General features: G+C 38.8%; 1 protein-coding gene across 3 annotated transcripts in view; it reads left to right on the top strand.

Annotated features, from left to right (window-relative positions):
- Positions 1-1,738: 1,738 nt before the first annotated feature.
- Positions 1,739-25,607, top strand: part of cables1 (Cdk5 and Abl enzyme substrate 1) — a 63,650-nt gene continuing 39,781 nt past the window's right edge. For 2 of the 3 annotated variants that reach the window (XM_057857317.1, XM_057857315.1), the window contains exons 1-3: positions 1,739-2,505; positions 25,184-25,255; positions 25,324-25,416. In XM_057857317.1, the coding sequence (XP_057713300.1) occupies positions 1,922-2,505; positions 25,184-25,255; positions 25,324-25,416 (749 nt within the window). In that variant the 5' untranslated portion in view covers positions 1,739-1,921. The remainder of the gene's footprint in view (positions 2,506-25,183; positions 25,256-25,323; positions 25,417-25,607) is intronic. The other variant, XM_057857316.1, reaches the window with a different exon arrangement.

The raw sequence follows: 25,607 nt of genomic DNA, 5'->3' as shown, positions 1-25,607 counted from the left end.
ATAAAAAAAAAATTTTGGGGTTAATTTCATTCATTTTTGTTGCAGTTTTATTGCTTTACAACTTTTATAATATGTAGGTAAGTCAATTACATGCAATGACATTTTTCGGACACCAGGGGGGGGCTGGCCCCCACTTAAAATCCGCCTATGGTTGAAGGCAGCTTTCTATGTCAAATACTTCATTTTTTACGGTGCTTTAAAGACACCACATCATTGAACAGGTTGGGTTGAACATAGAACGCGATCTTGCGTCTGATTGGAATAATGGAGTCATGCGATTATTGTTGCGACGTCTCATTGGTGAAATTGGTAGAGCTACCGTTGGCATTGCGAGCAAAAATAAAAAAATACATAAAAATATATTATTTATTTATTATTAATTATTTATTTAAAAATGTAACAGCAAGTAGCGTTCTTCACAAATCTACACCTTTAAAGTAAAAACTGTGGCTTTGTAAAATTACTCTTACAACTACAATTTTCTCAAAAAGTTACTTAAGTAAATGTAACCGAGTACATGTAACACGTTACTACCCACCTCTGCTTATGGAAGAGTGTAGGGTCAAGTCAGTTGTGCATCTAACTACGTTTAAAAAAAAAAAAAAATTCTTTTTTTTAATTAACCATTATTGCCCGATGAAGTGCCAAAGAGCTTGAGTTTCCCCCCAACAAAACGTTTGTTTAATGGGCCAAAAATAGTCACTTGCTCTCAGTAGCTAAATTAGTGGTGTGTTCCCCACCTCCACAACATTGACATCTTTTTACATCATTTACAGTGGCTGCTGTTGCTGGTGAAAAAAAACTAATATCCCTAGTTTTCGAAGGGGTCGGAGGAGGCAGCATGTTGCTGATGTAGGTCGGACTTTCAGTAGCAAAATTAGTGGTGTGTTCCCAACCTCCACAACATTGACATCTTTTTATATTATTTACAGTGGCTGCTGTTGCTGGTGAAAAAAATAATAATATCCCTCGTCTTCGAAGGGGTCGGAGGAGGCAGCATGTTGTCGACATGTATTTCTGTTGGGGCTGTGTGAGTGTGTCGCGGGGGGGGGGGGGGGGTCAAGTCGTCAGCCAATCAAACGTGCGTTTGAGGGTACAAAATGGACTGGCACATTCAGCAATTATAGGTGTCAATGTAAGCAATGAAAGTACTGTAATTCACTTAATAATGGTCGGGTCGATTCTATCCTTACAATATATGGGAAGACAATCTTAATGACCTATATAACTGAAGCCATAATATAATGCAAATAAGGTTGCTTAAAAGTTGGTGGGGACAATTTCAGCATCCTGAAAAGTTGGTAGTGTTATGTCCCTAGCGTCCCTATGTAAACCTGCGTCCTTGGCTAAAGGTCTTGGGGGGTCAACTTTGACTAGCAGTTTAGTGTCCACTGTCCCTAAGAGTTAAAATTCCTTTGAAGCAGTTAAAAAGAAAATAAAACACATTGACGATCTACCTACGCCACCAGAGGGCGGTTTTTTACAAGTTTGCAGTTGTCACAAAATGCAATGTCCAGCTTTTGGCCGTCAGTGGGCGTTATTGGACAACACAAAACTTACTTATTCTGGTCATAGGGCATTGAGCTATGTGTTAACAAGTGTGCCATGGACTTTTGGCTGCAAATTGTTTCACACACAGAACTCTGTTGTGCGTGTACAGTACTTGTTCAGCAACAGTCAGGAAAAGGGTGGAGAGGGTAAGCTACCACGTGATTGGCCCAAACGCTCCCCGTGCTGCTACGATACTGCAACCACGTGACCTGCCTGTTTTCAACCCACTTCCACGCGTGCACTTAAAAAAAGACGGACAGTGTACATCGACGTTCTATACACCCACAGAGTACAGTTTATTTCAGGCTACATTTCGATGCATCGTAGGTGAATAGCGAGAGGTGGAGGTGGATGAGGTGGGCGGAGAAGCATGGCGACGGCAGCCAGCAGCAGCAGCCCCTCCGCGGCCACGGCCACGCTCCTGCACGGCCACCGCATCAATAAGTCGCAGACTCGGAAACGCATCGACCCGAGGCGGAGGCAAGCGGCGCTCTCCTTCCTCACCAACATCTCCCTTGATGGACGACCTGTGCAGGACGAGCGCCAGGAGGTGGATGACGACGCCGTGGAAGGAGAGTCGGAAGCCCGACGGAGCCTGGTGGAGCGATCCGCCACTACCACCTCCGCCTCCTCCTCCTCGGCTGCCGCTCTTGCCGCTGCCGCGACCGCCTTGGCCAACCAGGCTCTCCTGGCGAGCAGCCGAACCAGCTCGTTCGCTTCTGCGTCTCCTACCGCTGCGGAGCCCGGCGAAGGCGACGCGTTTGCCCCGGCGTTCGCTACTCCGGCGCCCACGTTCGGCTCGCCTCTCTCGGCTCTGCCCTCCTCGGCCCGGGGCAGACTGCAGACATACACTCAGGGGGTCGCGCCCGCTGCGTTCTCCAGACAAGGATCCCAGAACTACTGCCTGGAGGGCGGACAGATCGCCAACTCGGCCATTGAGCTTCAGCGGTCGAGGTAATCTATGCTGCCCACTCACATTGGCTCAGACAACTTTTGGTCTGATAATATCTATTGCAGCTTTGATTTAAGAGTTGGAGTCACCTGGCATCCAAGCTCGTATCTCAATATACTTGTACTGCATAGCCAAACTAGTTTCCCCACACTAAACACCACTTAATTTCAAGTGTTTTGATGAAGAGATGAAGAAATATTCTACAAAACAACAACAGTGAATGTATAGACTGGTTCATGAATCTTTTCAGGGACAGTGGACAGCTATTCAAAAGTTGACACAAGACTTTTAACAATTTATAGGGCCAGTGACAATTTTGGTCATTAAAAACGAAGATATTAGCAATCCATAATTTTCCAACTATAAACCGCTGCTTTTTCCCTAATTTTGAATCCGCGGCTTTTATAGTCTAGTGCGGCTTATCTGTTGATTTATTTGGGTTAATAAGGTACACTTTATTTGACAGTGGCATCATAAGACTGTCATAAGACCGTCATAATTATGACATGACACTATCATGGGCATTACTGAATGCTTATGACAGATGTCATTAGGTGTCATCCGGCAAATTATGTCCAGCTCGGATCTTTTGCATCCATTCAAAAGTGAGATAATTTGCCGCATGTCATGACATTAAATAACATGTTATAAGCATTCATTATTGTTCATGACAGTGTGATGTCATAATTATGTTGGTCTTATGGCACCACTGTAAAATAAAATGTTACCAAATACCATAACTAGCAATTAATGAAACAACTGGAACAGTAACTGAAGAAATAATTAGCACAGAACATGAATTTTGATTGTTATTTGCATATGTAGTGCTGCAATTCATGCTAGGAGGCATGTTGGATGACAACAGTGAATTGTTGTTAGTCTTTTGGACAAAAATACTTATTAGTCTTAGTCATATTTTTGTCATTTCAAAATGTGTTCGTCTTAGTCTGATAATAACCATTGCAGCTTTGATTTAACAGTTGGATTCACCTCGCATCTAAGCTCATAACTCAATTTACTTGTACTTTATAGCCAAGCTAGTTTCCCCCTACTGAAATAAGTTGAAACACCATTAATCTGTTCAAACGCTAAACCTAAATACCAATTACTTTCAAGTGTTTTGATAAAGAAAAAAAGATTCTACAAAATAACAAAAGTAAATGTATTGTGTAGACTAGTTCATGAATCTTTTCAGGGAAAGTAGACAGCTATTCAAAAGTTGACACAAGACCTTTAACCCTTTACGGGGCAAGTGGCAATTTTGGTCATTAAAAAAACAAAGATAATAGCAATTATTATTAACGTAATTTTCCGCCGATTCGTCGCTTCTTTTTCGCCTCATTTTGAAATCTTTGGTTTATAGTCCAGTGTGGCTTCTTTGTTGATTTATTTGGGTTAATAGGTAACGCTTTGTTTGACAGTGGCGTTATAAGACTGTCATAAGACCGTCATAAATATGACATGACACTATCATGGGCATTACTGAATGCTTATGACAGATGTCATTAAGTGTCATCTGGCAAATTACATCCCCCTCATATCTTTTACATCCATTCAAAAGTGAGATAATTTGCAGGATGACTTTAAATAACATCTGTTATAAGCATTTCTTAATGTTCATGACAGTGTCATGTCATAATTATGATTGTCTTATGACAGTCTTATGGCGCCCCTGTCAAATAAAGTGTTACCAAATACCCTAACTACCAATTAATGGAACAACTGGAACAACAACCGAAGAAATAATTAGCACAGAACATGAATTTTGATTGTTATTTACATCTGTAGTGCTGCAATGCATGATAGGAGGCATGTTGGATGAAGAGTGTTGACAGCATGTGGCAGCAGAGGTTGACTGGAGCAGAAATGGCCAAATGAAGCTTCTCGAAGCAATGAAATCAAATGAACCACCATGAAGCTTTGAACCAATTAGTTGCAAAGCTTCTTCTGACAGTCCTATGATGCCGCCGTCAAATAAAGTGTTACAGGTTAATATCTTTTGGTGTAAATATCCAATAAAACAGTGAGGACAGCTGCAGCTTGTCTATGACCAAATGTCGTTTTCATGTCAAATTTGGTGGATGGTGGCTTATAGTCTGGTGCGCCTTATAGTCTGAAAATTAGTCTATATTTTTCGAATTATTAATCATTATTGCATTATTTTTTATATCTTACTGTCAAATACATTATTTTAAATAAATTTATAAATCAATACAGTGTTAATAAAAATAAAAACAGAAATACAATGATCCCTCACTTGTCGCTGTTAATGGGGACCAGAACGGACTGCGTAAAGTGGAAAACTGCGAAGTAGTATTACCCCCAATTTTTAAGATATTTTGTTTTTTGTAAATAAAACATCAATAATTGTAACCCTATAAATGCATGTTATCATTGGAACATTAAACAATACTTTGAAACGTAAATAAAATAATATTGGTACAAATTACATAATATATAAATAACAAAATTCATACTGTACATTCATTCTCTCACTTTCTTATATTATACGTGTGTGTGTAAGTGTACATACATACATACATACATTGATGTAAATAAAGTAGGGCTACAGCTATCGATTATTTTTAGTAGTCGATTACTCGATGAACTAGTTAGTTCGAATAATCGAGTAATCGGATGAGGAACACGAAAAATTAAAATACCTGAGCTGAGCCTCAAACGGTATTAAAAATAAATAAATGAGGATCTATGCACAACAGAAGAACAAATGGCTAACTTACATAGCAAAAGTCTGCTAGCTTAAATGCTATAAAATGCTAACTTTTTTTTTTTTCTAATGCTCTTTATAAATGGTTCAGACTCATATTCCCACAAAAACAGCTAAATACAGCAAATATAGTGTCCTCCATAATTATTGGCACCCCTAAAAAGATGTGTTTTTTAGCTTCTAATATATTTTTTTTATTCAAATAATATGGGACCTTAATGGAAAAAAAGTGAAAAATCCAACCTTCAATACTAGTGCATTCATTCAGTGGGGAAAAAAAATCCCACATAAAGAAATTATTTGACATCAAATAATGGGTGTCACAATTATTAGCACCCCTGGTGTTAATACTTTGTACAACCCCCTTTTGCCAACAAAACAAGGTCTGGGGACTGAGATGGCCATGGGAGGAGTTTGATTTTGTGTCTGGTGAACCATTTCTATGTAGATTTGGCCATATGTTTAGGGTCAATGTCTTGCTGAAAGACCCAGTAACGACCCATCTTCAGCTTTCGGGCAGAGGGCAACAGATTTTGATTTGAAATGTCCTGGTATTTCAAAGCATTCATGATGCCAAGCACCCTAACAAGGTTCCCAGGGCCTTTGGAAGCGAAACAGCCCCACAGCATCACTGACCCACCCCCATACTTCACAGTGGGTATGAGGTGCTTTTCAGCATGCGCATCTTTCGTGGCATGCCAGACCCACTTAGAGTGTTTGTTGCCAAAAAGCTCAATCTTGGTCTCATCTGAACAAAGCACACGGTCCCAGTTGAAGCCTGGGAGCGCCTGGGAGACCAAAATCACTTGTATTGAAGGTTGGATTTTTCTCAAATCATTAGAAGCTAAACAACACATCTTTTTCAGGGGTGCCAATAATTATGGAGGTCACTGTATAAACTAAATTACGAATGCATTAAAAAAACATTAGCCCAAACAAACACTAAGCTTACATTGGTCTTAACAGGGAGCAGTTGGATTCAGCCATGTGAAATGAGGCAGACCAGGGGGCAATGTATCCACACTAATCAATAAAGTAAATGTAAACACTTTCAAAATAAACTATTACAACGTCACTTTAATTAAATGAATACTCGAAGCAACAAAATTTAATTCGAATATTTTTTTTCTAATCGAATACTCGAGTTAATCGATTAATCGTAGCAGCACTACCTTCTTTGGTGTCACATGAAAGGGAAAGTCTTGGAAGATTTGATGACATCAGCCGGCCATACGTTACTCAGCATTTTAAAGCCTCTCCTGTTCTGTGGTTATTTTCCATCTATTTTAAACTTTTGCAGTGGCGCCCAAAAAAACCACTCCAAAATACAGAACCTACACACGAACCTGACTTGCATCATGATGGTGGTTTTAACTTGCATTTTTAATGTTTGAGGTGTAGTTTTCCAGAACATGTCGCGATATGCTCAACTTTAGAGGATTCCTTTTTCCACTTCAAATACTTGAAATTCAAAAGGTGTCTCAAAGGTCAACGCAAACTCAATGTAACCGTACACCCTTGTTCACCTCCAAATTGCTCCTCCTCACGCTTGCCTTCGTTTTTGTACACTTTTATTGACCAGTGACGGAACAGCTGTCACCAACAGTTGTGTACTCCTTCTCAATGGCAAAACCTTCTGTTAGAACGTCCACCCTGAACGAACATTCCTTGACCTTCTTATACACTTTACTCAGTCTTATCACTGTTTCACGAGACACACATTTTTTTCCCACTAATAAAAATGGAAAAAAATCTAAATGGACCCCACAGATAAAGAAAAAAAATGTCTTGATGCATCCAATATTTTTGTCTCATGTTACTAAGCAACCATATAACTCATCCTATTAGGGGTGTGACAATAAATAGGTGATACAGTGATGCCTGGTTAATCGCGGCTAATGCGGATCAGAACCCGCCGCGATAAGTGGAAAAACTGTGAAGTAGCGCCCCCTGCCCACAAATTTTTACTTATTTATTTTTGTGTGTGTGTTCAATATATTTATTTAGATTTAGCATTGAAAAGAGATACAAATAGGACGTTTTTTTCATTTTTTCCCCTAAACTATAGCTTAAAAATGAGCTTTTATGTATATCGATATTTTAATTAGGGCTGTCAAAATTATCGCGTTAATGGGCGGTAATTAATTTTAAAAAATTAATCACGTTAAAATATTTGACACAATTAACGCACACGCCCCGCTCAAACAGATTAAAATGACAGCACAGTGCAATGTCCACTTGTTACTTGTGTTTTTTGGAGTTTTGTCGCACTCTGCTGGTGCTTGGGTGCGACTGATTTTATGGGCTTAAGCACCCATGAGCATTGTGTAATTATTGACAGCAACAATGGCGGGGTGCTAGTTTATTTTTTTGATGAAAATTTTACAAATTTTATTAAAACGAAAACATTGAGGGGTTTTAATATAACATTTCTATAACTTGTACTAACATTTATCTTTTAAGAACTATAAGTCTTTCTATCCATGGATCGCTTTAACAGAATGTTAATAATGTTAATGCCATCATGTTGATTTATTGTTATAATACACAAATACAGTACTTATATACCGTTGAATGTATATATCCATCTTGTGTCTTATCTTTCCATCCCAACAATAATTTACAGAAAAATATGGCATATTTTATAGATGGTTTGAATTGCGATTAATTATGATTAATTTTGATAAATTTTTAAGCTGTAATTAACTCTATTAAAAATTTTAATCGTTTGACAGCCCTAATTTTAATAAATGGTTTTTAAGCACTTCAAATGTAATGTAATGTTTTAAACATGTTACTGTCCCACCGAAATATTTTTTAATAAGAATAAAGTTGAAAAATGTCTCTTTATTAAATGCTTCATTGAGTGAGTCCACTCAAATCCGCTCAAGCTGCTCACTGTACACATAATGAGTTGCCACAGCAACTGTTTAATAAGTTAAACGATGATTGGCGCATGCAGCGCTTTGAAGCTTCGGCTTCCGAGCATCTGTTGCAAGATCAAAACTTAACGTATGTCAATCATCGTTAACTTTAATAAGCAACTCCAGTGCACTGCCTGACCAACAAAAAGCAGAAGGAGGGAAAGTGAGACTGCGTGATCGGTTCCGGACGGCTCATCTGTATTTATTTATTTATTTATTTATGTATTTTAGGGCTGTCAAACGATTAAAATTTTTAATCGAGTTAATTACAGCTTAAAAATTTATTAATCATAATTAATCGCAATTCAAACCATCTATAAAACATGCCATATTTTTCTGTAAATTATTGTTGGAATGGAAAGATAAGACACAAGACGGATATATACATTCAACATATGGTCCATAAGTACTCTACTTGTTTATTAAGACAATAAATCAACAAGATGGCATTAACATTAATAACATTCTCTTATAGCGATCCATGGATAGAAAGACTTGTAGTTCTTAAAAGATAAATGTTAGTACAAGTTATAGAAATTTTATATTAAAACCCCTCTTAATGTTTTCGTTTTATTAAAATTTGTAACATTTTCAATCAAAAAATACTAGTAGCTCGCCATTGTTGATTTCAATAATTACACCATGCTCACTCATTGTGCTGAAGCCCATAAAATCATTTCGACCCAAGTGCCAGCAGAGGGCGCCAAACACCAAAAAGCAAGTAACAAGCGGACATTACACTGCTGTCATTTTAATCTGTTTGAGCGGGGCATGTGTGTTAATTGCGTCAAATATTTTACCGCGATTAATTAAAAAAATTAATTACCGCCCGTTAACGCGATCATTTTGACAGCCCTAATTTATTTATTTATTTTTAATTGGAAAAAAAAAAAACAACGCGATGGACTGAGGGCCCGAAGTTTGAAGCGCGAAGTAGCGAAGGATCACTGTACATCACAATAATTTTTTTTATCCCAAAAAGATATTGATATGCTCCTGCTAAGAATCGATATGTAATTTAAAAAGTTGTCACTGTTTAAATAAAAAAGGAACCGACAGATTGCTACCAAAATCTTCCACTAGAATCGTGTCTATATGAGCCCATTGCGAACAAACATCAAAATGGATTGGACGTCAAGTGCCGTCAATGGCACTGAAACCAGAGCAGTCACAGCCAGTCTTCCCGGTTTGAGGGGACATTTACAGGTCACTTTCTGTCGATTTTGAGCTTCTTCGTGACCAAAAATTAACAGGAAATAACCTGAATAGTCCCAAAATTAAGTCAATTGCTGCCATTGGCGGCCATAGACATCCAATCCATTTGAAGTGGGAGGGTGGCTGCGAATGCATCTACTAGTAATAACTCATTTCAATTCAAAGCAGAAGCATGAAAAGAGATGGCTTTTCTATTTATTACTTGTACTTTTGAACAGCGATCCCCAAACACCGGGCCGGGAACCCGGTACCGGTTCGAAAATTTGCTACCGGGCCACAAGAGAAATAATAAATAATTTGTTAACAAATGCAATCTGGCCTTTGCCTCTTGACACATCAATATGCCTGTCTACTCTCTAGACCGGGGGAAGCCAACTCCGGTCCTCGAGGGCCCCTATCCAGCTTGTTTTCCATGTCTCCCTCCTCCAACACACCTGACTCAAATAATCAGGATTGTTATCAGGCTCCTGCAGAGCTTACTGATGAGCAGATCATTTGATTCAGGTGTTTTAAAGGAGGGAAACATGGAAAACAAGCTGGATAGGGGCCCTCGTGGACTGGAGTTGCCTACCTCTGCTCTAGACTAATCGGAGTAGAGATTTGTGTACGTCGCTCTCCAATTGTTGGCCACTATTACTGGAGTGTTTGCACAACTATAACTGTCACACTTGGACGGAACGGAGCGGACTCACGTGCAGAATTCAGTCTTTATTGAACACAATCAGAAGCAGGAACAAACTGAGGGTGCTCGTGATGGAGAAAATAACAAGCTATGAAATAAAATGATGCAAACGGGAAACCAGAGATTTAGGCAAAATGTACTGGAGTAGGACACTATAACAAAGGACTTGGCACTAGGCATAAAATAACAACAAACTGTGGTAGAATACTATGAATAAATTTACAACGTAGAATATCTTGGACTATGAATACTGGCTGTAGTGACAACGAAGGGCGAAGACACTTTGGCACGAGACCAGGGAGTGACAAACCATTTAAGCACACGAGGAATGGGGCACAGGTGGGAACAATAGGTAATCATAATCAGAGACAGGTGAGACAGCAGGAAGGGTGAGTGGTGGAAACAGGAGGGTGAGGCTTCAAAATAAAGTTAGAAGAGACAACAATATACCAAGACGTGACAACCCTCACCCAGGCTTGACAATAGCAGCCAAACAGTCAAAACAGTAACATTAGCTGCTGTTAGCTGTGTGCTGTTGGCGGCAATGTCTTTAGGCAGCTTTTTTACAGGGAAAAGGCCACCTTCTGAGCCAGAAAATGAGCCTACAACCAAGTCCATTCTGCTTGATATGTCGCTAAAAGCTAGCAAACAAGGCAACAAAAGCGAATGCACTGAGAGCATCATACCACATGGCAAACTGGATTGCTAAAGCCAAGAAACCTTTCACGATTGGAGAAGAATTCATTATTTCTGCGACCAGGGATAAGCCACTGTTAAAAAAGGTTGATTCAGCATATGGTAAATTACATTTTCCCTGTACTTAAAGAAACCTTCGTTAGCTTTTCAACCTTTATAAAATATTTTCATAACATTTTTGATATGTTGACTGACAACTAGTTGAATAACACCTCTTTTATATCTTGAAGGTGTCTGTATCGCTTTGACCGGCACTAATTAACTTTGAAAAGGGTGGCAGAAACCATGCCACAAAAAAAAAACTACATATGTGCTGACTGCTTTACAGCATACATCACTTACCCCTTTCCCCATTCATTATAAAGACGGAAGTCGATGCGAACGCTTTTGCGCGAATTCTGCAAAGATGGCAGAGCAACAAAAGAGACAAAAAGTTTCATCCGAGAAGGAAAAAAAACGGAGGCTACTAGGATACTCAAGAATAAACATTGGCCCGGCTTTCACTCGCTGGCATGATGCCCCCCAACCGAACTCGTCAGTGGGAAGGTGGGCGGAGGGGTGTGTTTAGCAACACAGTTGCTAACTGTCATATGCTATTGTTTAACCACAATTGGATTCTTTACCTTATTACTATTCATACTTCACAAAGCCGCTGGAAACAGAAATGTCGTTTAATCCATATGCAGGCGACCGGGAGATTGATTTTTGATTGATTAATGATTTTACTACACAGTGCATAGGAAACGCAGTCTTCCTTAAGGCAAAACACTACCGCTTTTGTCCACTGGCGTCGCAAAAATCAACCAAAACTGAAAAGTTACATAGTGTTGCTTAGGGTTGGGCATGGAGCATCGATGGGATCCGGGACTAACACTCCAGTTCTCCCAGAAGCGTTAGAATTTTTTAATTTCGATTCAAAGTTTCGATGCCCTGACCGCCGACCCAAAAAATAGCTGCCGAACACCACTAAGGAGAAGCCACATGAAGACTAGCTCCGTTATGAGCAAATCAAATGAAGTGGCTAATTTAGCTTAGCACAAAACCTTGTTGCTTGGCTTCACATAAATGACAACAAAGTAACAGAATAAATACACCGAAATGATATCAGACCCTCTGTTAAAACGTGCAAACTCACAAATATCAACTAAAACAAACGATGCAATACAAAAAATGCCTGCAGCATAAGACGCTCTGAAACATAGGCAAAAAGAATATGTGTAAATGTTTTCTCCGTGAGCTTTTGAAAAATAAACATCAATGGCAAATCAGGATTTTGCTACAATGCTAAAAATGGGTGGTGCTAGTAGAGTGAAAACAATACAAGTGGAAAAACAGCCAAAAGTATTACAAAATGACAATTGAAAGCATTTTCACTCGTGAAGGCAGCATTTCCTTAACTGCATTGTGTGTATGTGATGTATGCAGAGCCGTCTCACTCCTCCCAGCTCCCTTTTTTCCTTTCCACTTCCTCTCTCGGGGGCCCCACATACATACTCTCCCTTCAGACTTGTTCTTGGCCTCCGGCCTCGCTTCCATTCAGGAAGTCGCAAAGCAGTTGCTTCGCCAGCCAAAATACAAAATAGATTGGGACCGGCAAAAGCATGAGAAGTTGAAGTCACACCTCTCGCCATATTCTACTTCCAAGTGTATATTAATTTGTTTTGAAATGATCTGCAGCCCTAAAATACACTGTTTTGGTAGCAGTCGCTTTTCCAAACATGGCTGGAGGGTGTGTAGGTGAGTTGCTTAGGTCATTGTTTGATTACATAAGTACATTGCAGGATGCGTCTGTGTAGTATACCAGAGCACAGTGTTGTTTTTGGCAGCCCTTTTATTTTTTTCTCAGTCTTGAGAACAAAAATACTGATTATTCATATTTTAGTCATTTCAAAATGTGTTCGTCTTCGTCTATTTTTAGTCAACAAAATCTCAAATTTCGTCTAGTTCTAGTCGACAATTCTCAAAATGTCTTTGTCTATAAACTTTAAAAGTTTTAGTCCACGAATACATAAATAAAAGGTTTCCAACAATTTCGAAATAACATGGCAGACGAGCACATAACTGTAGTCTACAAGGATATCACCATTTTCATTAAGATAATGCACACTCAGCAGGAAAACAGTAAATTATTTACAATTAATTAAGCTCACCTGGACGCCACGAATTGTATGTGTTAAATGTTTTCCGAGACACCGAGTCACAGCGCTAAATGCTAATGCTAACGCGAACGTTATGCTGACGAAAACGCTGTGCTAACTCTACAAGTAGTAGTGTGTGATAATCACTCAGCATAGACCTTCTAAAGCAGTGCTTCTTAACCTTGCTAAAGGTACCAAACCCCACAAGTTTCACATGTGGATTCACCGAACCCTTCGGAATTAGATCATTTTCCAAATTCAAAACCGATATATCTAAGCTAGCAAGCTAATAACTTGGCAAAATCCCGTTCAAAATTCTTATCATTTTGACAGCATGTTTGATAAACGGGTCAAAATTTGAGACCACACTGCCTATTGGTGTGTTATATTCCCTCATACTAAGTGCAAGTCAACCTTCCACTGAGCAAACCAGTTCCTCCTCCCATCAGATCAAGGACTAACAGTTAAAAGGAATAGATTAAGCCTGTAAATTGGAAGCTAACCAGTCTAAAACCTGGTCTAAAAAAACACTTTGCCTGGATTTAATAGGCGTACGAAAATGGGGCTCTGTGTTTCTTTACCTTCGCCGAACCCCTTAGACTTACTTACCGAACCCCTGGGGTTCGATTGAACCCAGGTTAAGAACCACTGGGCTAAAGCAACATGGCATATCTAGCAAAGATAAGGAAGAAAAACTTACCAAGCAGCATCTGACACATATGTTTCACAAAATGAGCCTGGTATAAGCAAAGGCTTTAAGCAAGTGAGTGAGGCTGCAGCACGTCACACGAGTGACACGACCAAACACTGCTAAATGTCTTTTAACTACACTTAGGCTAGGTTCATACTGCAGGTCTTAATGCACAAATCCGATTTTTTTCGTGTTTTTCTGACTCGAGTGAGGTATTAACTTGAAGGTCTGAACGTCACATAGAAGTGGACCATTTCAAATCCGATCTGGGTCACTTTCATATGTGGTTTAAATCTGATCTGTGCCACATTTTTCCAGAATGTTGCAGCGGTCCGAACTGTCAAGTCTCCAAAATCGGAATTCATGCAGCAATTACGTCATCAAAGAGCGAGAGACAGGGCGCTAAGGTAGCGGTGCAGCTGTGCGTTAGCACCTAGCTTGCCTTGAACACGGCTTTTGGCGAAGGGTCGGTCTTGACAACAGTCATAAAAATAAAAATGGGTTGAGGATAAGCCTGAGAATGTTCGGTTTTCTCTCTGCTCCATATGAGCAGTATTTCAAGATTGCTTACATGGCCGAGAGTCGGGGCAAACTGTCCGTATGTGTGTTTGTCATGCACGGACAGTACTTGCATGCTATCGATCCATATAAACTTGGAATATAAACGCTGATTATTAATGTCTGTTATTTGTATCCTCTTTTTCGAAATCAAAATATGGTCACCCTGGAATGACGGATGACAGATAGCATGTGTAGTCATTTGTTTTGATTTTCTGCGCATGCGGGTCAGCTTGCTCAGTGCGTGTCGGACTGTGAATTAGTGCGCATGCGTAATACTTGAACGGGCTCAATGGACAAAGGCAGTCTGAATGGGCACGCCAAAAAACAAATGATAAAAAATCGGATTTGTGCATTAAGACAAGCGGTATGAACCTAGCCTTAGTTTACACTAACTTAGTTTTCATTGACTAAAACTAGCCGAAGACGAAAACATTTTGAAATGACCAAAATATGACTAAGACTAATAAGTATTTTCGTCCAAAAGACTAAGACGAAAATTAAAATGGCTGCCAAAAAAACACTGATTGAGACTAATGAGTAGAGGTGAGAATCTTGGGGGACCTAACGATTCGATTACGATTCAGAGGCTACTATTCGATTACTAATCGATTATTGACTAAAATATGACTTAGACTAATAAGTATTTTTGTTCTAAAGCAGGGGTGTCCAAACTTTTTGCAAAGGGGGCCAGATTTGGTGTGGTAAAAATGTGGGGGGCCGACCTTGGCTGATGTCCTTTACGTAGAACAATATATCTAACAATATATTTAAGCAAATTGCAGCAAGCAATTCTGTGTGTCACATTTGCTTTATTATTATTTTTTAATTAATAATTTCAACAATCTCGCAACTAGCCTTTGTGGCGTTCTCTTTAGACTCTCGGGATCTTGCGAAATACTGCTGCTGTGAAATTAAACTAACTTCAAGTTGCTTCAATTTCTTCCCTGTAATCTTGCCGTACATGTCATCGTGTCATGTTTGGTAATATCGCCTCACATTGAACTTTTGTTGTTGTTGTTGTTGTTGATAATTGTTGCCATTTTAGAAAATTGGAAGTCAAGGGTCACACTGGGTAATGTTGCTTAAAGGGCTGCTTCCTTTTAGTGGGTAAATGAGGAGCAGCATTTAATGTGTAAGCTACTTCATATGCTGGTAGCAGTACTGCTGACCAATTTATAAAGTCTGTGTGCGGACCAGACGTTATTGATCTTATGACAGAGGCTGGGGGCCGGATGAAATTTGACCACGGGCCGCATTCGGCCCCCGGGCCGCACTTTGGACATGTCTGTTCTAAAGACTAAGACAAAAACTAGCCCTGCAAGCAGGACTGAACGGGCCCTTGCACAACGTATCGACTCCCCAAATGTCATAGCTCTTCGTACTTATGTGCAAATTTTGGTGAGTTTTCGAGTATGTTCAGGAATTCAAATTGGCCATTTTCATTTGCCATGAAGAAGGAATAATAATAAAAAATTCACACTTAATCTAAAATACCCGTTTTCCTGTTGGGTTTGGAATATGGGTGCAAGAAACTTTTTTGAGCAGTTTTGCACAACGTATCAACTCCCAAAATTTCATCACCCTACGTTGAAAAACCCTAATAGGAAAGGCCTTTTTGAAAAATTCAAGGGGGCGCCACTGAGCCATTTTGTTACTTTTTTTTTTTTTTTTTTTGCAAGGTTGCAAAATTATCGAAACTTACACCAAGCTGCATCTGTAAATTTTGGTGAGTTTTTGAGCTTGTTAAGGCTTTAAATTCTGCTGCCACTTGTTGGCGCTACAAAGTTGAAGCAATTGACCCATACAGGACCCTTCAGGGTATGACTCTCAACAAGCACGGGAAGTTTGGTGCCGTATATCGGCCAAGTTATGACAGTTCAAAATTTCTTGTGAGACAAAATGCCCAGTGTCTTTTCATTTTCCTGTTTGGACCCCGCCGCTTCAACGAAAACTCAACCTTTTTCATCAGATACCTGAACTTAAGGCTCCTCTGATGCAGGTTTGAGGTAATTTGATTTTTTTTCCCGAGGAGGAGGAGCCTTTCTCGTTAAAAAGGGAGTTTCCTGTTCCCACTAGGGGGCACCAGGCCTAATGGGTAATATTTCAATGCAGTCGTGTTCAGGCCGGAATACCTCTCATGCATGCCACATATGAAAAAAATTGCACCTTGTATCAGGAAGATATTAGTCATTTACTGAATTTGGCGTCTTGCCAAAAAAACGCCCGACTTTGGCACCCCGCCCAGGTCAGGCCCATGAATGAAAACTCACCATTTTGATAACTTAACATCTCATATGTTTCATGAACAGTCTCACCAATTTTGAGGAGGATCCAACTAACTGTCTAGGCGCAATGGTCTCAAACGTGCACACTGTTTATTGACTAAAATTGCATGTTTTTTAACATTCAATCCAAAATATCCGATTTCCTGTTGGGTTTGGAACATGGGTGCAAGAGACTTTTTGGAGCACTTTTGCACAAGGTATCGACTCCTCAAAGTTCATGGCTGTAGGTTGAGAAAACCTAAATGAAGAGGCCTTTTTGAAAATTTCAAGGAGGTGCCACTGAGCCATTTTGTTACATTTTTTCGCAACGTTGCAAAATTATCGAACTTTACGTGAAGCCGCATGTATGTGCCAATTTTGGTGAGTTTTCGAGCATGTTCAGGCCTTCAAATTGGCCATTCTCATTTGCCATGAAGATGGAAGAATAAGAATCTTTTGCAAAACAATAAGGCCTCGCGCCTGTTGGTGCTCGGGCCCTAATTAAAAGGGCTGCCAAAAACAACACTGCTGCTGAGGGAAACCATAATGTGGCTTGCGGCAGAAAAAAAAAAGTTTAAAACTGCTTTGATAAAAAAAAATCCATTGCTACATGTGGGTTGAAATGATTCTTCCCTTCGGGACATACAGTGATTCCTTCCAATAAGCCTTTTCAGATAAGGGCAACCCAAGTAACAAGTTTTTTGGAGATATGAGCCAACTTTGACTTGTGTTGACAAAATACAACAAATAGTACCTGATTGAGCGGCGCACCCCATATTGAAGGAAAAGGTACTGTATAACAAAAATGATTTGATTCTTTTTAATAGCTATCCTCATTTATTATTTTGTGAGGCAGCTTTGGCGGGATGATCTATGGCTTTCATGGGAGCAGATGGGCAAATGATTGCTTTTCACTGGTGACTTTATGTAATTATATATACAAGTATAATCCATGTAGCAAACAATCACAGGAAGTGGCGTTAATGTCAGACTGGATAAGTGAATGAGTGTACCGCTGCAGTGTTATTGTTTTAAAGGTATTTGGCGTGAAGAGCACGTCCCGCAGCCCAGGCTGGTGCAAAGTCCTCATTGACTTTATTATGCAGTGTTCTGCTTTCTAAGGCTACATATGCATATTAGAAGTTGACGATATATCCAAATTTTAATATATAGCGGTACTTTGTTTTACAAAAGGTTATCGATATGCTCCTGCCAAAATCGATCTATCGTTTTAAAAATGGTGTCGCTATTAAAAAAACCAAAAAAAACAATTGTTGCTGCCAAAATCTTCCACGAGAATAGTGTCTCTGCAAATGACCTATTAAGTTCAGCCATGTTTAGGCAGCATTTCGAAGCAGCCTGGCAGGAGTCTTCCCGTTGAGCGTGTGGTTAATCAGCAACAGAGATAAACAAAAGAAGGCTCTGTCCTCGAGGGTCTCCTAAGGTTTTAGAAACGCATTAGCCAAGTAGATAAGTGTTGACACAAGGAGCCAAAAGAGCAACATAACCTGTTTTTAAACTACTTTTCTCTGGTTTGACAGTGAACCATTCACAGCATTTTGTTGTTGCTGTACAGTTGAGGGTTTTTTAAGTTCTTTTTTTTCCCAGATATGTTTTTTCGATAGCAATCTGATGCTAATCTGACACCTATATTTTTAGATCAGTAAAAATAATGCAAACTAAAAATCAAATTTTTTGTATGGATGTCCTGATACAATCACGTGGTCGGAAATCGGGCCGATCGCGCCATTTTTCAAAGGATCGTAATTGGGTAAAAAGGATTGGGTTTTTAATTAAAAAATATATATGTTTTCTGCTTTTTGCTCGTACAGATGATAAACAATACCTTGTTGTACCTCACAGTATCTTATTTTTACTTTACTTTATTAATATGACGTGTTCTGTCCTCACTAAACGTGAATTTGTTCAGTTTTACAGACATCAAACAAAGCAATTGAGCTTTTTGATGCTTTTTAGTTCCTTCACTTTTGACAATTTGTAAAGCTAACACGCATATGTACACTTATGTGCACAACAATTGGTGTTCAAGCGTCCATCTAGTCTGACCAATATGTATATTTAGTAGATTCAGTTAGCCTAATTTGCCTAACAAAAGTCCGCTAGCTTAAATGCTACGAATGCTAACTTGTTTACAATTCTCATAGTGAATCGCTGACACATAACTCAACAAACTGTAGCTGTTAACTTAATTCCAAATTAGGGATGTCCCGATCCAGATTTTTGCACTTCCGATCCGATACCGATATTGTTTTGCTCTTCCGATCCGATACTGGCCGATACCGGCCTATCTGAGCACGTATTAAAGTTTAAAGTTATTTAGCCTCCTTACTTAGTTGTCAGACTCATGTTGAAAAGTGTTTTAGTACTCTTGATAACAACTAGCCAGCTGAATTAGGTGAGTTTGAATAACACACAAAGGTTGGTAACAAGAAACTGACCTGTTTATTTAGTGACAAACACAAAACATTATAAATAACAAACAGAAATGGCATCGTCAGTCAGTAAAACGTGCAAATAATATCGTAAACTGTCAGTGGAAAATCCCACAACCCCCCCAAGCTATTAGATGCTTTTAATGTTTCGTGCATTAATTACAATAATTGTATAAAAAGCCTCTCTGGTTTAAATAAACGACTATTTCAGTATCAAGTTAACATTTTAAAACAGTAAATAAAATACTCATGTCCCCATTCTGTATCAGCAGCTTTAATCTACATTCAATTAATTTAATTTTGCGAATCAACTGTTAAAGTTGTTAAAATTGCTCCCGTTATTACATAATTTCCCTTCTGTCTACTTTTGACATGTGAAAGTTTTAAAACTGTTTTGAAGATAGATTCAAGTCAAGATTTTGCCGATTTAGGAGTATTTTAGATAAAAAGTTAATTAGGTTCGGTTGGAAGGTTCACTACAACAGCCTACAAGGGAAGTCTCCTGCTTTAAGATGGCGGCTGTTTACTAACGCATGTAGTTTTCAATGCATGTGTTGCTAATGGCGTCGAGTCTGTCATTATGCATCTAGTTCTATATACATATGATATCTATTAGAGAAGCTTACTTGTTTACTCTCGGGACGCAATGCCGTAATCGGAATTTGGATGTTTGTGAATTGTTCTCGAATCTTCCACGGCCGAATCGCTGAAGGATGTAATGACGTCTGGGCATGTTGTACCGTGGTTCTAATGCTGCATTCCAGAAAAGTGGGATGTCGGACTTTTCCGACCTCCGACTAGGAAAATATCATCGGAACGCCACTCGAACTGGGAGGTCCAAGTCGCGAAGTCGGAGAAAAAATAACTACCCCGACTTCCAAGTTGTTTCAATCTGACGTCACTGGACAAAATGGCGCTCAAGAAAACGTATTGAATGATAACACAATAATGAAGTAAATCAAGTTTATTTGAGACGCCATGTATTTTTTTCTCATACAGTGAATTATCTTTGTTGTGCTATGTTTTTATATTGACGATCAGCAAAGGATGTAACTAAAAAAAGGCAGTTTACAGTGTGGGCAATAACGCAGCCGTCGTTTTTCCTCTACTATTTGATCGCTTATAGGAAGGCAGGTTCGCTGGAGGTCAAAATGTCTTTGGATGGCCAAAATAAAACACACCTCGTCGCGATCAGCCATCTTTGTTGTTTACATTCGCTTGGAACGCTTTGAGGTCGGAACTGGTACCATCCGAGTGGGATAAATCCGACTTCCCACTTCTCTGGAATGCAGCATAAAAGTGTTGGATGGTGCGTCTTTACTCACGAGAGATAATGTCTTGTCATCCAGAATGAATTCTTCGGCAATGACTCTTGTTATCTCCTGGGCTTTGGGACTGTCGAGTGCCAGTTTGTCACGCATAGCAAAAGTTTTTGCCAGTGTTAGTTGCGTACGACTCTTCTTTTTGTCTTCGGTTTTCTTAACATACTCCTTATATTGTTTGTGGTGGTATGTCGCTAAATGCTTGATTAGGTTGGTTGTATTAAAACTTCTTACAACTTTACTACCACGCTTGACTTTATTGTGGCATATGTTGCACTCTGCCTCTTCGTCTTTGTCGTCCTTTAAGGTGAAATGATCCCACACAGCTGACATTTTTACTGATAGTCTCTCGGTAAATTGGGAGACGGTGATGTAGTGTGTTGAAGGAGTGCCGTAAAATGCGGACCGGATTTTAGGGAAACCGAAGCAAAAACTGGAATGGATTATGTAAATCGGTGCGCTGGAAAACCCGGACCGGATAAAAAAAAAAAAAAAACTGGATCGGAAGTCTGGATCGGAATTTTTCCGTGTCGGCCGATCCGATACCGATGCGCATCTTTTTGCCCATATCGGCGTCCGATACGATCCAAATATCGATCGGGACATCTCTATTCCAAATGCATACACAAACATATATTAGCTGAAACAACTTACAGCCTTATGTGGGCCAAACCAGAGCCCAGCTATCCTTTATCCACGTCAGACATCTGAGTCTGCTTCTGTCATACAAGGCAACGGTCCAGCCAGACCCAACACTGCCACCAGAGGGCAGTGTATCCTCCATCATTAAACAAAATGCAATACTTTTGAACTTTTTGGATAGTTATTTTGAGTTTTTAAAGGGTTAATTCCGATTTACGCGGAAATACGGATTACGTCGCCAACGTAGGAATGGAACTCGTTCGTATCCCAGGCACTACGGGTATTGTTTTTGTACTTTTTAAGGGCTAAAAAGTAACAAAATAACCCAGAAATTGTATTTTGCAATTGCAATTTTGGTATTGCCAAAAAATACAAAAATATATGGCGGAAAACACTCCGGGGACTTCTGCTCTGAGACACCCAATTTGGCCAAATTTCGAAATTGTCCTGTATGCATGTGTGAGGCATCATTGGAAAGCTGGAAATATGTATTTTCTGGGGGAAGAAAATTTTTGAACAGGAGGGCATTTAAAAAAAAAAACTAAACCCTAACTCGAGATGAGAACATAATTAAAGACACCATGATTTTAACGAGATATTATCACGTACTTAACTTATTTCGATCCAAAAACTCCGTGTAGCATGCATCACCTAGTGTCCAGACACAGCTGTGAATGGCCAGTCGGACTTTTTGGGGATTTTATGGGTGAAACACGGTAATATAACAAGTGTCGCGATGCAGAAATCTCAGACATCAAGGAGTGGTCGAGATTTTTTTTTCCAAATATAATTATATATATATTTATTCAAATAATTACCCTCTTAATTTTTTTTTCCCCAATTTGTCTTTGTTTGGATTGATCATTCATCATCTAAAATATCTGGGAAAATGCGACAGTAACTATGATCTATTTACACCATTTTTTTCATTGTGATGTAATTTGTTTAAAAGTTTAAAATATGCTAGTGAACAATTTTATGAAGTTTTTTTTAACTAAATATTGGATATCAATTAATGATTCTAAGCTAAAAATGATAGACATTTCGAACAATAAATACATTTACTTACCTTTTTATGAGAGATGTCCCGTCATTTTCAAAGTATCGGAATCGGCAAAAAAATATCGTTCATGCCTTTTTATAATATACAGTGGGGAGAACAAGTATTTGAAAACCCATTGGCAGTGTATCAAATACTTGTATATATATATTTTTTTAATTAAATCGTTTTGTAATTGTATTTAATGTTGCAGACATAATTTTTCACTCTTCCAGAGTCTTTAGTTTAGGCTTAAGGTAGGGTTATCAAATTTATCCTAATAACGGCGGTAATTAATTTTGAAAAATTTTTTAACGCAATTAATGCATGCGCTGCACGACCCACTCACGCATTGTCGCGCTCAATCTGTAATCGCGCCGTTTTACCTATATAGAGAGATAAAAGGAAGCGTAAAATGAGTACAGTGAATTTTGGCAGCCTTTGGAGCCTTTTTTTAATTAGCTAAAGCCTTACAATTCCTCTCCCTACGATTAGAGATATCACGGGAAGCAATGTGGGGAAGCAAGGTAGCAATTGATTTTTTTTCTTAACACCTTATGTCATTTCCCAACGCAGAGAAGATATATCAATTGGTAACACTACGCACAGTCATGGTTCCACTTCCCATCATCCATTTGGGCATGACTACACTATCATTTACTGAAAGCTCAACAAATACACTAGATGGCAATATTTAGTCACATATACAAAGTCACAAGTCTTTCTATCCGTGGGTCCCTCTCACAGAAAGAATGTTAATAATGTAAATGCAATCTTGAGGATTTATTGTCATAATAAACAAATACAGTACTTATGTACTGTATGTTGAATGTATATATTCGTCCGAGTTTTATTCAATTTTTTCTTACTGCATTGCCAAAATGTATATGATCGGGAAAAATTATCGGGAATGACTGGAATTGAATCGGGAGCAAAAAAAGCAATCGGATCGGGAAATATCGGGATCGGCAGATACTCAAACTAAAACGATCGGATCGGGAGCAAAAAAACATGATCGGTACAACCCTACTTTTTATAATTGAAACAAAAGCGGTTGCGCTGTGTCTGTAAACGGGGGTCTCCAGGGTAAAACGGACAAATTAAAAATAGTCCGGGGGCATAATGCACCATGAAACTGCTATGGCAGTATATAGACATATTGTTCTATCAAACACAACCGTTCTTTTGACTTAAAATGCAGCAGTTTATTTTAAAGAGGGGTGCAAGAGCAGAAACTTCTTTTCCAGCCTTGTCTGTGTTTTCCGCCATATACGTTATATACCCTGCAACACTACAGTATAAAGCAGTACTGTAGAAAGAAAAGTACTGTAACATGTTTGGAACTTTTGTTCAAATAAAAACAAAAAAATATATATACTAGAGATGTCGGACCTGATCGATCGGGATACCGATCGATCGGGTCCGATCACGTCTTTTTCAAAGTATCGGAATCGGCAAAAAAATATGGGACATGCCTGTTTTTAATATATATATATTTTTTAATTAAATCGTTTTATAATTGTATTTAATGTTACAGACATAATGTGTTACACTCTTCCAGAGTCTTTAGTTTAAGCTTAAGGTAGGGTTATCAAATTTATCGCGTTAATGGCGAGAATTAATATTTATTACATTTATCACGTTGCGATATTTAACGCAATTAACGCATGTGCTGCACGACCCACTCACGCATTGTAGAGTTCAATCTATAATGGCGCCATTTTAACCATACAGTGTATAGAGCTTAAAGGCAACGTAAAATGAGTAGAGAGAATTTTGGCAGCCTTTGGAGCCATTTTTTAAATGGCTAAAGCCTTACAATCTGTCTCTCAACGATTAGAATAATCGTGGGAAGCAATGTGGGGAAGAAAGGTAGTAGTTGATCTTTTACTTTTCACCCTATGTTATTTCCCAACGCAGAGAAGATATACCAATTGGTACCACGACGCACTGTCATGGTTGCACTTCCCATCATGCATTGGGGCAGAAGTTAAATGGCTACAGTATCATTTACTGAAAGCTCAACAAATACACTAGATGGCAGTATTTAGTCACAATACACAAAGTCACATTTATCTTTTAAGAATTACAAGTCTTTCTATCCGAGGATCCCTCTCACAGAAAGAATGTTAATAATGTAAATGCCATCTTGAGGATTTATTGTCATGATAAACAAATACCGGGAAATATCGGGATTGGCAGATACTCAAACTAAAATGATCGGGATTGGATCGGGAGCAAAAAAACATGATCGGAAAAACCCTAATATATACAGTATATACTTTTTTTCGGTATGGGGACTTTGTATCGGCAGATTCTCAAAATCAGGTGACTCGGACTCTGGTGCAAAAATATGCGATCGGGACATCCCTAATTTTTTTGTACTGTAAATAACCAAGCTCGGCTGGTACCTCCTCAAGACATTACACGATGCTCTGTTACTTTCATTAGTTTCGAAAGAGCAGTAGGCTCACTCAGTGAACATATTTGGTTTAATTTACAGCAGCCGAAAAGCACAATGATACTGAAAACACGCGATTACTGGATCGGATCGGATCTTGTGGTTTGGTTATCCTTTAAGTGATAGCTGTGGTTTATTTGTCACCATTTAACCTGAAGTGAGAAACATATGTTTACTTATTGTTGGAGCTGAAATCGATAAGTGACAGTCCAGGTTGCTGCTAAGCTCTCTGGATTTTAAAGCGGTCGTGGTTTAGGTCGACGACCATTTCGTTGATGTAAGGTGTTTTTTTCAGGATTTTAGGAAATTTGAGTTTCTGCGTTTCCTTAACATTTTTCCTATCAGGTTGCAATTCGGGGAAAATGTAGATTTCTGACCATCCAGCAGGAGGTTATTGTCGTCTTTTCTCGAGCATTTACGCAATATTTCTTATTATTGTAAAAAATAATTTTTAGTTTAGTATTTTTTTAACATTTCTATTGATTCATATTTGAACTTGTAATTTTTTTATTATTACAATATTATTATTTTGTGGTACGTTTATAGTTCAAAATTGATGGATTTTTTTTTTTTTATACATATTATTATATGATAATAATTTAGTAAATTTTAAAACATTTAAAAAATTTTCAAACACCTTTACTGATGCAAACTTGTATATTACTTTTCTAGCATATTTATACTTTATTTTACTACTACTCTAATGTATTATTTCCATGTATTTTTTTGCTTCAAATAGTATTTTCATCTTCATTTTGATTTTTTTTTTTTTTTAAATTGTTTAATTTTTTGTAACATTTATTTTTGCTTTTTTTTTTTTTTTTTTTTTTTTGTCATCGAGATTTGCTTTCCTTTCCTTTCCAGACGTCGTCTGATCTCTCAGCGTTCCTCGCTCGAAACGTTAGAGGACATTGAGGAGAATGCTCCTCTGCGCAGGTACGACTGCTGCACTCTTTGGGCGACACTTTGTCAAAAACACGCTCTCCTCCTCCCTCCCGTGTCAGGTGCCGCACCCTGTCGGGTTCCCCTCGTCCCAAGAGCTTCAAGAAGATCCACTTCATTAAGAACATGCGGCAACATGACACACGCAACGGAAGGTACGAAGCAAACGGAACTGAACTATGGCACCCAATCTTTGTTTGATTTTCTATTTTTTCCACTGTAACGCTTGAGTGCAGCCTCGTGATCGATCACAGCATGAAATCACTTGAAATCACACAATGCACAGCAAATCTGTTGTTTCAACGATTATTTTGAAGCAATTTTTGTTATCTGTGGGAGCTATTCA

This window comes from Corythoichthys intestinalis, chromosome 14 (genome assembly GCF_030265065.1).
Source record: "Corythoichthys intestinalis isolate RoL2023-P3 chromosome 14, ASM3026506v1, whole genome shotgun sequence".
NCBI classification, from domain to species: Eukaryota; Metazoa; Chordata; class Actinopteri; order Syngnathiformes; family Syngnathidae; genus Corythoichthys; species Corythoichthys intestinalis.
This window is presented reverse-complemented; position numbering and strand designations above follow the sequence as displayed.